Source organism: Zonotrichia albicollis, chromosome 39 (genome assembly GCF_047830755.1).
Source record: "Zonotrichia albicollis isolate bZonAlb1 chromosome 39, bZonAlb1.hap1, whole genome shotgun sequence".
NCBI classification, from domain to species: domain Eukaryota; kingdom Metazoa; phylum Chordata; class Aves; order Passeriformes; family Passerellidae; genus Zonotrichia; species Zonotrichia albicollis.
Genome location: NC_133857.1, coordinates 179178 through 191808, shown reverse-complemented (window position 1 = coordinate 191808; position 12631 = coordinate 179178). Strand labels below are relative to the sequence as shown.

At 57.8% G+C, this 12631-nt stretch overlaps 2 protein-coding genes across 2 annotated transcripts in view; both read left to right on the top strand.

The window, feature by feature from the left end:
* The window catches only part of SUPT5H (SPT5 homolog, DSIF elongation factor subunit), a 32224-nt gene extending 25899 nt beyond the window's left edge, over nt 1-6325 (top strand). The window contains 6 exon segments of the mRNA XM_074531806.1: nt 697-797; nt 800-864; nt 3179-3287; nt 3647-3742; nt 4524-4618; nt 6036-6325. Of these exon segments, the coding sequence (XP_074387907.1) occupies nt 697-797; nt 800-864; nt 3179-3287; nt 3647-3742; nt 4524-4618; nt 6036-6179 (610 nt within the window). The 3' untranslated portion in view covers nt 6180-6325.
* Nucleotides 6326-7263: 938 nt separating this feature from the next.
* Nucleotides 7264-12631, top strand: part of TIMM50 (translocase of inner mitochondrial membrane 50) — a 5591-nt gene continuing 223 nt past the window's right edge. The window contains exons 1-5 of the mRNA XM_074531815.1: nt 7264-7473; nt 7728-7848; nt 8485-8516; nt 10277-10298; nt 11727-11789. Coding sequence (XP_074387916.1) covers nt 7297-7473; nt 7728-7848; nt 8485-8516; nt 10277-10298; nt 11727-11789 — 415 coding nt within the window. The 5' untranslated portion in view covers nt 7264-7296. The remainder of the gene's footprint in view (nt 7474-7727; nt 7849-8484; nt 8517-10276; nt 10299-11726; nt 11790-12631) is intronic.

Genomic DNA, 12631 nt, shown 5'->3' with positions numbered 1-12631 from the left:
GGGGGACCCCTGGAAGCCCCCCAGGTGTGCCCTCACCTGTGCCCAGGTGTGAGCCGGGTGTGCCCCTGGGTGTGCCCTGGGCATTACCTGGGTGTGCCCTCCCCTGTGCCCTCACCTGTGCTCACCTGTGCCCAGGTGTGATGCTGGGTGTGCCCTGGGTGTTACCCAGGTGTGTCTCACCTGTGCCCGGGTGTGTCCAGGTGTTACCCAGGTGTGCTCTCACCTGTGCCCAGGTGTGAGCCAGGTGTGATGCTGGGTGTTGCCCAGGTGTGTCTCACCTGCCCCCAGGTGTGTCTCACCTGTGTCCAGGTGTTACCCAGGTGTGTCTCACCTGTGTCTCACCCTGTGCTCACCTGTGCCCAGGTGTGATGCTGGGTGTGCCCTGGGTGTTACCCAGGTGTGTCTCACCTGCCCCCAGGTGTGTCTCACCTGTACCCCAGGTGTTACCCAGGTGTGCTCTCACCTGTACCCAGGTGTGAGCCAGGTGTGATGCTGGGTGTTGCCCAGGTGTTTCTCACCTGTACCCAGGTGTGTCTCACCTGTACTCAGGTGTTACCCAGGTGTGAGCCAGGTGTGATGCTGGGTGTTGCCCAGGTGTGTCTCACCTGCCCCCGGGTGTGGTCTCACCTGTATCCAGGTGTTAACCCAGCTGTGTCTCACCTGTGCCCTCACCTGTCCCCCCCTGCCCCCCCCCAGGTACAACACGGAGCAGTTCTCCCCCTACGCCGTCCCCTCCCCCCAGGGCTCCTACCAGCCCAGCCCCTCCCCCCAGAGCTACCACCAGGTGGCGCCGAGCCCGTGGGCTACCAGAACACGCACTCACCTGCGAGTTATCACCCCACGCCCTCGCCCATGGCCTACCAGGTACCCAAAAACGGGAAAATTCACCCCAAAATTACCCCGGCCCCAAAAAACCCCGTCCCCGATAGCACAAACCTGCCCCAAACTGCCCCAAACCTGCCCAAACTGCCCCAAACTGCCCCAAACCCACCTGGGCTACCAGAACACGCACTCACCTGCGAGTTATCATCCCACGCCCTCACCGATGCTTACCAGGTACCCAAAATCCCGAAATTCACCCCAAAATTACCCCGGCCCCAAAAAACCCCGTCCCGATAGCACAAACCTGCCCCAAACTGCCCCAAACTGCCCCAAACCCACCTGGGCTACCAGAACACGCACTCACCTGCGAGCTACCACCCCACGCCCTCGCCCATGGCTTACCAGGTACCCAAAAACGGGAAAATTCACCCCAAAATTACCCCGGCCCAAAAAACCCCGTCCCGATAGCACAAACCTGCCCAAACTGCCCCAAACTGCCCCAAACTGCCCCAAACTGCCCCAAACTGCCCCAAACCCACCTGGGCTACCAGAACACGCACTCACCTGCGAGCTACCACCCCACGCCCTCGCCCATGGCCTACCAGGTACCCAAAATCCCCAAAATTCACCCCAAAATTCACCTGAACCCAAAAAAACCCCGTCCCGATAGCACAAACCTGCCCCAAACTGCCCCAAACTGCCCCAGACCCACCTGGGCTACCAGAACACGCACTCACCTGCGAGCTACCACCCCACGCCCTCGCCCATGGCCTACCAGGTACCCAAAAACGGGAAAATTCACCCCAAAATTACCCCGGCCCCAAAAAACCCCGTCCCGATAGCACAAACCTGCCCCAAACTGCCCCAAACTGCCCCAAACTGCCCCAAACTGCCCCAAACTGCCCCAAACTGCCCCAAACCTGCCCCAGACCCACCTGGGCTACCACCCCACGCCCTCGCCCACGGCTTACCAGGTACCCAAAATCCCCAAAATTCACCCCAAAAATCACCTGAACGCAAAAAACCCCGTCCCGATAGCGCAAACCTGCCCCAAACTGCCCCAAACTGCCCCAAACCTGCCCCAAACCCACCTGGGCTACCAGAACACGCACTCACCTGCGAGCTACCACCCCACGCCCTCGCCCATGGCCTACCAGGTACCCAAAATCCCCAAAATTCACCCCAAAATACACCTGAACGCAAAAAACCCCGTCCCGATAGCACAAACCTGCCCCAAACTGCCCAAACTGCCCCAAACTGCCCAAACCTGCCCAAACTGCCCCAAACTGCCCCAAACCCACCTGGGCTACCAGAACACGCACTCACCTGCGAGCTACACCCCACGCCCTCGCCCATGGCCTACCAGGTACCCAAAAACGGGGAAATTCACCCCAAAAATCACCTGAACCCAAAAAACCCCATCCCGATAGCACAAACCTGCCCCAAACTGCCCCAAACTGCCCCAAACTGCCCCAAACCCACTGGGCTACCAGAACACGCCCTCGCCCATGGCTTACCAGGTACCCAAAAACGGGAAAATTCACCCCAAAATTACCCCGGCCCCAAAAAAACCCATCCCGATAGCACAAACCCCCCAATAACCCCCTTTAATCCCCCCCAGACCCATTTGTACCCACCCTGATGCTCTCCCATTGCAGGCCAGCCCCAGCCTGGTGGGCCACAGCCCCGTGACACCCCCAGACCCATTTGTACCCCCCAATAACCCTGTTTCTCCTGCCCCCCCAGCCCCAGCCCGGTGGGCTACAGCCCCGTGACACCCCCAGACCCATTTAACCCCCCAATAACCATGTTCCCATTGCCCCCCAGGCCAGCCCCAGCCCCAGCCCGGTGGGCTACAGCCCCGTGACGCCCCCAGACCCATTTTAGCCCCAATAACCCCCTTGTTTCACCACCCCAGCCCCAGCCTGGTGGGCTACAGCCCTGTGACACCCCCAGACCCATTTTAGCCCCCAATAACCCCCTTGTTTTGCCCTCCCAGGCCAGCCCCAGCCCCAGCCCGGTGGGCTACAGCCCTATGACACCCCCAGACCCATTTGTACCCCCAATAACCATGTTCCCATTGCCCCCCAGGCCAGCCCCAGCCCAGTGGGCTACAGCCCCGTGACACCCCCAGACCCATTTAACCCCCCAATAACCCTGTTTCTCCTGCCCTCCCAGGCCAGCCCCAGCCCGGTGGGCTACAGCCCCATGATGCCCCCAGACCCATTTTAGCCCCCAATAACCCCCTTGTTTTACCCTCCCAGGCCAGCCCCAGCCCCAGCCCGGTGGGCTACAGCCCCGTGACGCCCCCAGACCCATTTTAGCCCCAATAACCCTCTTTCTCCTGCCCTCCCAGGCCAGCCCCAGCCCCAGCCCGGTGGGCTACAGCCCCATGACCCCCGGCGCCCCCTCCCCGGGCGGGTACAACCCCCACACCCCCGGCTCGGGCATCGAGGCGGGCGCGGGCGGCGACTGGGTGACCCACGGACATCCAGGTGAAGGTCAGGGACTCGTACCTGGACAGTGCAGCTGTCGGCCAGACCGGGGTCATCCGATCCGTCACGGTACCTGGGGGGCGTTTTTGGGGGATTTTGGGTGGGTTTTGGGGTGTTTTGGGGGGTTTTGGAGGGTCTGGGTGACCACGGACATCCAGGTGAAGGTCAGGGACTCGTACCTGGACAGCGCGGCCGTGGGACAGACCGGGGTCATCCGATCCGTCACGGTACCTGGGCAATGAAATTGGGGGGTTTTGGGTGGGTTTGGGGGGGATTTGGGGTGTCTGGGTGGGTTTTGGGGGGATTTGGGGGGATTTGGGGGGTCACAGGGGTCTGGGTGACCACGGACATCCAGGTGAAGGTCAGGGACTCGTACCTGGACAGTGCAGCTGTGGGACAGACCGGGGTCATCCGATCCGTCACGGTACCTGGGCATGGAAATTGGGGGGATTTGGGTGGGTTTTGGGGGGATTTGGGGTGTTTTGGGGGTTTTGGGGGGTCTGGGTGACCACGACATCCAGGTGAAGGTCAGGGACTCGTACCTGGACAGCACCAGGTATGTGGGGAGGGGGTTTGGGGGGGCTACAAAAGGGTTTGGGTGGGGTTTGAGGGGTCACAGGTGGATTTGGGGGGGTTTTTGGGGGGTCTCAGAGGGGTTTGGGGGGATTTTGGGGGGATTTGGGGGGGTCTCAGAGGCGTTTTGGGGGGTCTGGGTCACCATGGACATCCAGGTGAGAGTCAGGTACGTGGGGAGGGGGTTTGGGGATTTTGGGGTCTTTTTGGGGAGGATTTTGGGGGTCACAGGTGGATTTGGGGATATTTTGGGGTATTTTGTGGGTATTTTTGGGGGTCCCCAATGCTGACACCCCCTCCCCAGGGCGGGATGTGCTCCGTGTACCTGAAGGACAGCGAGAAGGTGGATTTGGGGGGATTTGAGGGGATTTTGGGGGTCACAGGTGGATTTGGGGATTTGGGGGTTTTTTGAGGGGTTTTTGTGGGTTTTTTTGGGGTTTTTTTTGGGGGTCCCCAATGCTGACACCCCCTCCCCAGGGCGGGATGTGCTCGGTGTACCTCAAGGACAGCGAGAAGGTGGATTTGGGGGGGATTTGAGGGGATTTTGGGGGTTTTTTGGGTGGTTTTTGTGGCTTTTTGGGTATTTTTGGGGTTATTTTTGGGGGGTCCCCAATGCTGACACCCCCTCCCCAGGCGGGATGTGCTCCGTGTACCTCAAGGACAGCGAGAAGGTGGTCAGCGTGTCCAGCGAGCACCTGGAGCCCGTCACGCCCACCAAGAGCAACAAGGTGGGACCCCCCAACTCACCTGGGGACCCCAAACACACCTGGGGGACCCCCAACTCACCTGGGGACCCCCAAGCTCCCCAAATCCCCCCTGAGCCCCCCAAATCCCCCTAATCCCCCCCAGGTGAAGGCGATCCTGGCAAGAACCGCGAGGCCACCGGATCCTCCTGATCCCCCCAAACCTCCCCAAACTGCCCCAAATTCACCCCAAACTGCCCCAAATTCACCCCAAACTGCCCCAAATTCACCCCAAACTGCCCCAAATCCCCTTCAAACCCCTCTGGGACTCCCCCTGAACCCTTTTTTCCCATATTTGCCCCATTTTGCCCCTCAGGTGAAGGTGATCCTGGGCGAGGACCGTGAGGCCACCGGGATCCTCCTGATCCCCCCAAACCTCCCCAAATCCCCCCAAAATCACCCCAAACTGCCCCAAATTCACCCCAAACTGCCCCAAATCAACCCAGATTCACCCCAAATCCTCTTCAAACCCCTCTGGAACCCTCCTGAACCCTTTTTTCCCCATTTTTGCCCCATTTTGCCCCCCAGGTGAAGGTGATCCTGGGCGAGGACCATGAGGCCACCGGGATCCTCCTGGTCCCCCAAAACCTCCCCAAATCCCCCCAAAGTCACCCCAAAACTCCTCTGAGACCACCCAAACCCCTCTGGGACCCTCCTGAACCCTTTTTCCCCCATTTTTGCCCCATTTTGCCCCTCAGGTGAAGGTGATCCTGGGCGAGGACCACGAGGCCACCGGGATCCTCCTGATCCCCCAAACTGCCCCAAATTCACCCCAAACTGCCCAAATCACCCCAGATTCACCCCAAATCCCTTTCAAACCCTCTGGGACTCCCCCTGAACCCTTTTTCCCATTTTTGCCCCATTTTTGCCCCTCAGGTGAAGGTGATCCTGGGTGAGGACCGCGAGGCCACCGGGATCCTCCTGATCCCCCCCAAACCTCCCCAAACTGCCCCAAATTCACCCCAAACTGCCCCAAATCACCCCAGATTCACCCCAAATCCCCTTCAAACCCCTCTGGGACCCTCCTGAACCCTTTTTTTTCCCCATTTTTGCCCCATTTTGCCCCCCAGGTGAAGGTGATCCTGGGCGAGGACCGCGAGGCCACCGGGATCCTGCTGATCCCCCCAAAATCACCCCAAAACTCCTCTGAGACCACCCAAACCCCTCTGGGACCCTCCTGAACCCTTTTTTCCCCATTTTTGCCCCATTTTGCCCCCCAGGTGAAGGTGATCCTGGGCGAGGACCGCGAGGCCACCCGGGATCCTGCTGATCCCCCCAAAACCTCCCCAAACCTCCCCAAATCCCCCAAAATCCCCCCAAAACTCCTCGGAGACCACCCAAAACCCCTCTGGGACCCTCCTGAACCCTTTTTCCCCATTTTTGCCCCATTTTGCCCCCCCAGGTGAAGGTGATCCTGGGCGAGGACCGCGAGGCCACCGGGATCCTGCTCAGCATCGACGGCGAGGACGGCATCGTGCGCATGGACCTGGAGGAGCAGCTCAAGATCCTCAACCTGCGCTTCCTGGGCAAGCTGCTCGAGGCCTGAGCCCCCCGCGGACCCCAGACCCAATTAGCCCCTTCTTACCCCTTTTTTCCCCTCTTTTTTTCCCGTATTTTTCTCGTATTTTGGCCATTTTTTGCCCATTTTTCCGCCTTTTTCTGCCCCTTTTTCCCCCTTTCTGTTCCCATTTTTTGCCCATTTTCCCCCCTTTTTTTCCCCTATTTTTTGCCCATTTTCTTCCCCTTTTTCCTCCATTTTTCGCCCCTTTTTTGCCCCATTTTCTGCCCCATTTCTGCCCCCTTTTCTGCCCTGTTCCTGCTGTCCCCTCGTTGCTGTTTCCGGTTTTGGTGTTTAATAAAGGCGCAGCACTCAAAGTTTTTGAGCTGGTTTTGGGGGAAATTTCGAGGATTTGGGCTCTTTTGGGTTCAGTTTTGGGGCCAGTTTGGGGGGAATTGGGGCAAGTTTTGGGGGGGACTTGGGTCTGGTTTTGGGGCTGATTTTGGAGCAAGTTTGGGGGCCCGTTATGGGGGATTTGGGGCCGGTTTTGGAGCCCTTTTCGGGGCCAGTTTGGGGGAATTTGGGACAAGTTAAGAGGGGTTTGAGCCTGGTTTCCAGACCCATTTTGGGGGAAATTTGGGCCGGTTTCGGGACAAGTTTTGGGGGGCTTGGGGCTGAATTCGGGATCCGTTTTGGGCCAGTTTCAGGGATACGGAGTCTTTTTTGAGGCCAAGTTTGGGGATTTCGGGGCTGGTTTTGGGGGCAGTTTGGGGATTTTGGGGCCGCTCTTCCGGGGGCCCATTTTGGGGACCAAGTTTGGGGATTTTGGGACCAACTTTAGGGATTTCGGGGCCGGTTTTGGGGCCAAGTTTGTGGATTTCGGGGCCGCTCTCGGGGGTCCTGACGCCGCCATTGTCCCGGCCCCGCCTCCGCGCGTTCCGCCTTGGCGCCCCTTCCGCCCGCGCTCTCTCTGATTGGCTGCTGCGCCTCTGGCCCCGCCCTCCCCCCCACCCCCATTGGCCGCCCGCCTCGCCGCCATTGGCTAAACCCCTCCCCGCCCCGCCCCCTCTCCCTCACCTCTCGCCTCTGATTGGCTCTTCCCTCACTCACCCCCCCGGCTCCCATTGGCTGCTGCGGCCGCGCCGGCGCGTTGCCGTACAGCAACATGGCGGCGTCCATGGCGGCCCGAGCGGCGGCCTGGGGGCTGCGGCGGGCCCGGGCCGCGACCCCCGGGACCCCCGGGACCCCCGCGCCGCCCGCCGGGCCCCGCCGCGCCCTGGGCGGCCCCGCCGCGGGCTCCGACACGGCCGCGGTGTTGCGGGAGCGGCTGCGGCAGCGCCAGGTGCGGACGAGGGCAGGGGGCGGGCGGGGCGGGCCCGGGGGGCTGCGGACCCCCGAGGGTCACCAGGTGTGTGCCAGGTGTGCTCAGGTGTGTCCCAGGTGTGCCCAGATGGGCCCAGACAGGCGCTGGGTGTCCCCACGTGTGTCCTGGTGTCACCAGGTGTGCCCGAGGTGTGTCCCAGATGGGCCCAGGTGTCTCACCTGTGTCTCACCTGTGTCTCACCTGTGTCCCACCTGTGTCTCACCTGTCCCCAGGTGTCCAGTGCCCCCCCCCAGGATGAGGATCGGGGCTCCCAGGGCTCCCTGCGGCTCCTGGCCCTGCGCCTGGGGGGGCTCCTGGCGGCCACCGGAGGGGCGGCCGTGCTCTACGTGTTCGGTATGTCCCCTCAAGTGTCCCCAAATGTCCCCAAAGTGTCCCCAAAAAGGTCGCTAATGTCCCCAAAAAAGGTCCCCAAAAATGTCCCCAGGTGTCCCCAAAAATATCCCCCAAATATCCCCAAAAATGTCCCCCAAATATCCCCAAATCTCACAAAAAATGTCCCCAAAAGAGTCCCCAAAATTGTCCCCAAGTGTCCCCAGAAGGGTCCCAGAAGGGTCACTAATGTCCCCAAAAGGTCCCCAAATGTCCCCAGAAATGTTCCTTAAAGTGTCACCCAAATGTACCCCAAAGTGTCCCCAAAAATGCCACCAAATGTCCCCAAGTGTGTCCCCAAAAATATCCCTAAATATCCCTAGAAATGTCCCCAGAATGGTCACTAATGTCCCCAAAAAGGTCACCAAAAATGTCCCCAGCAATGTCCCCAGGTGCCCCCAAAAGTGTCCCCGAAGGTGTCAAAAATCTCCCCCCCAAATCTCCCCCCAAATGTCCCCAAAATGTCCCCAAATGCCCCAGGACACTGCAGGGACGCTGATCAATGTCCCCAAATGTCCCCAAATGTCCCCAAGTGTCCCCAAATGTCCCCAGTGTCCCAAATGTCCCCAAATGTCCCCAACTGTCCCCATTTCCTCCCAGGCAGCAACTCCGTGGACGAGCACGGGGACAAGGTGAGGTGACAGCGGGGGGGGGGTGACAATCGGGGACCATCGGTGGCAATTGTCCCCAATTGTCCCCAGAGGGGGTGGCAGAACGGAGCGGGAGGGGGGCGGTCCTGGTGTCACTTTTTTGGTCACTTTTTTGTCCCTTTTTCGTCACTTTTTTGTCCCTTTTTTGTCCCTTTTTTGGTCACTTTTTTGTCCCTTTTTTGTCTCTTTTTTTCCTTTTTTGTCCCTTTTTTTGTCCCTTTTTTGTCCTTTTTCTTGTCCCTTTTTTGTTCCTTTTTTGTCTCTTTTTTTGTCCCTTTTTTGGTCACTTTTTGTCACTTTTTTGTCCCTTTTTCATCACTTTTTTGTCTTTTCCTTGTCCTTTTTTGTCCCTTTTTTTGTCCCTTTTTTTTGGTCACTTTTTTGTCCCTTTTTGTCCCTTTTTTGTCCCTTTTTTCCTTTTTTGTCCCTTTTTTGTCCTTTTCTTGTCCCTTTTTTGTCCCTTTGTTGTCCTTTTTTTGTCCCTTTTTTGTCCCTTTTTTGTCCCTTTTTGTCACTTTTTTGTCCCTTTTTCATCACTTTTTTGTCTTTTCCTTGTCCTTTTTGTCCCTTTTTTGTCCCTTTTTTTGTCCCTTTTTTGTCCCATTTTTTGTTCCTTTTTCGTCACTTTTTGTCCCTTTTTTGTCACTTTTTTGTCCTTTTTTGTCCCTTTTTTGTCCCTTTTTTGGTCCCTTTTTTGTCCCTATTTTGTCCCTTTTTTTGGTCACTTTTTCGTCACTTTTTTGTCTTTTCCTTGTCCTTTTTTGTCCCTCTTTTTGTCCCTTTTTGTCCCTTTTTTTGGTCACTTTTCTGTCACTTCTGTCCCTTTTTGATCACTTTTTTGTCCCTTTTTTGTCGCCTTTTTTGTCCCTTTTTTGTCACTTTTTGTCCCTTTTTTGTCCCTTTTTTTGTCCCTTTTTTGTCCCTTTTTTGGTCACTTTTTTGTCCCTTTGTTGTCCTTTTTTTGTCCCTTTTTTGGTCACTTTTTGTCCCTTTTTGGTCACTTTTTTTGGTCACTTTTTTGTCACTTCTGTCCCTTTTTGATCACTTTTTTGTCCCTTTTTTGTACCTTTTTTGTCCCTTTTTCGTCACTTTTTTGTCTTTTCCTTGTCCTTTTTTGTCCCTTTTTTGTTCCTTTTTTGTCCCTTTTTTGTCCTTTTTCTGTCCTTTTTTTGTCCCTTTTTTTGGTCACTTTTTTGTCACTTTTTTATCCCTTTTTTTCCTTTTTTCTCCCCTTTTTGTCACTTTTGTCACCCCATCCCCTTCCGGGGACATCAAGGGGGTGGCACAGGTGACAATGGCCGGGGGAGGGGACACCGACAGGACGTGAGGGGCTCGGTGTCACCTGGGTGTGAATTGGCACCGAATTGTCACCGAATTGTCACCGAATTGGCACCGAATTGTCACCGTCCGGGCTGGCCCTGTCCCCTCTGGGTCCCCTTTGTGTCCCCTCATTGTCCCCTCGGTGCCACCTCGGTGTCCCCTCAATGTCCCCCCAAAATGTCATTGAAATGTCCCCAAATTGTCCTCAAAACGTCATCGAAATGTCCCCGAAATGTCCCCAAAATGTCATCGAAATGTCCCACAATGTCCCCTCACTGTCCCCCCAATGTCCCCCAAAATGTCATCGAAATGTCCCCACAATGTCCCCCAATGTCCCCTCACTGTCCCCCCCAATGTCCCCGCAATGTCCCCCCAATGTCCCCCCAAAATGTCCCCACATTGTCCCCTCTCTGTCCCCACAGATCCCCGATGAGTTTGACAATGGTGAGTGACCCCGGCAGGGGACAGGGGAGGTGACAGCGCCACCACCCTCAATGTCCCCTCAGTGTCCCCAATGTCCCCCCAGTGTCCCCTCAGTGTCCCCTCAATGCCACCATCGGTGTCCCCTCATTATCCACCCCAATGTCCCCCCATTGCCACCCTCAGTGTGTCCCCACTGTCCCCAATGTCCCCTCAGTGTCCCCAATGTCCCTCAGTGCCACCCTCAATGTCCCCCCATTGTCACCCTCAGTGTCCTGTAGGTGTCCCCTCAGTGTCCCCTCAGTGCCACCATCGGTGTCCCCTCATTATCCACCCCACTGTCCCCATTGCCACCCTCAGTGTCCCCAGTGTCCCCCCAATGTCCCCTCAGTGCCATCCCGAGGTCCCCTCAGTGTCCCCAATGTCCCCCCAGTGCCACCTTCAGTCTGTCCCCAATGTCCCCTCACTGTCCCCAGTGCCACCCTCAGTGTACTGTCGGTGTCCTCTCAGTGCCATCCCCAAGGTCCCCTCAGTGTCCCCTCAATGCCACCATCGGTGTCCCCTCATTATCCACCCCACTGTCCCCATTGCCACCCTCAGTGTCCCCAATGTCCTCTCAGTGCCACCATCGGTGTCCCCTCATTATCCACCCAATGTCCCCAATGTCCCCTCAGTGCCCCCGCCCCCCCCAGTGCCGTTTGTCCCCTCGGTGTCACCCCGCCCCGCCCCCCCCCGTCCCTTTCACGCCCCGGTGTGACCCAAAAGGGGAGGGGGGAGGGGGGGGGGAGGGGTCCCTGTCACCTCTGTCCCTTTTTGGGGGGGGGGTCTTTGTCCCCTCTGTCCCCTCTGGGAGTCCCTGTCCCTTTTTTTGGGGGGGTCCCTGTCCCTTTCTGTGGGTCTGGGGGTGTCTCTGTCCCTTTCTGTGGGTCTGGGGGTGTCCCTGTCCCTTTTTGGGGGGGTCCCTGTCCCTTTCTGTGGGTCTGGGGGTGTCCCTGTCCCTTTTTTTGGGGTGTCCCTGTCCCTCTTTGTGGGTCTGGGGGTGTCTCTGTCCCTTTTTATGGGTCTGGGGGTGTCCCTGCCCCCCCCGTCCCTTTTTATGGGTCTGGGGGTGTCCCTGTCCCTTTCTGTGGGTCTGGGGGCGTCCTTGTCCCTTTCTGTGGGTCTGGGGGTTGTCCCTGTCCCTTTCTGTGGGTCTGGGGGCGTCCCTGTCCCTTTTTATGGGTCTGGGGGTGTCCCTGTCCCTTTCTGTGGGTCTGGGGGTGTCCCTGTCCCTTTTTATGGGTCTGGGGGTGTCTCTGTCCCTCTTTGTGGGTCTGGGGGTGTCCCTGCCCCCCCTGTCCCTTTCTGTGGGTCTGGGGGTGTCTCTGTCCCTTTTTGGGGGTCTGGGGGCGTCCCCGCCCCCCCCCGTCCCTTTTTGGGGGTCCCCCGGGGGTCTCACGGGGGCTCCCCCAGACCCGGTCGGGATCCGGCACCTGCGCAGAACCTACAAATACTTCAAGGACTACAGGCAGGTGGGTCTGGGGGCTCTGGGGGCATTTGGGGGGTCCTGGGGGGGATTTGGGGGGGTTCTGGGGGTATTTTGGGGGGAATTTGGGGGGTCCCGGGGGGGGATTTGGGGGGTCCTGGGGGGGATTTTGGGGGTCCCCAGGGGGTCCCCAGGGTTGGGGAAGGGTGTGAGGGGTGTGGGGGGGTCCTGGGGTAATTGGGGAGGGGGGCGACCTCAAGTTTGGGGTCCCTGTCCCCATTTTGGGGTTTCTGTTCCAATTTTGGGGCTTCTGTCCCAATTTTGGGGTTTCTGTCCCAATTTTGGGGGTCCCTGTCCCCATTTTGGGGTTTCTGTTCCAATTTTGGGGCTTCTGTCCCAATTTTGGGGTTTCTGTCCCCATTTTGGGGGTCCCTGTGCCCATCTTGGGGTCCCCAATGTCCCAATTTTTGGGTTTCTGTCCCAATTTTGGTGTTTCTGTCCCAATTTTGGTGTTTCTCTCCCCATTTTGGGGGTCCCTCTGCCCATTTTGGGGTCCCCATTGTCCCCAATGTCGCAATTTTGGGTTTCTGTCCCAATTTTTGGGTTTCTCTCCCCAATTTTGGGGGTCCTGTCTCAATTTTGGGTTTCTGTCCCAATTTTGGTGTTTCTCTCCTCATTTTGGGGTCTCCAATGTCCCAATTTTGGGGTTTCTGTCCCCATTTTGGGGGTCCCTGTCCCTGTTTGGGGTCCCTGTCCCCATTTTGGGGTCCCAATGTCCCCATTGTCCCCAATGTCTCAATTTTTGGGTTTCTGTCCCAATTTTGGTGTTTCTCTCCCCAATTTTGGTGTTTCTGTCCCAATTTTGTGTTTCTCTCCCCAATTTCGGGGGTCT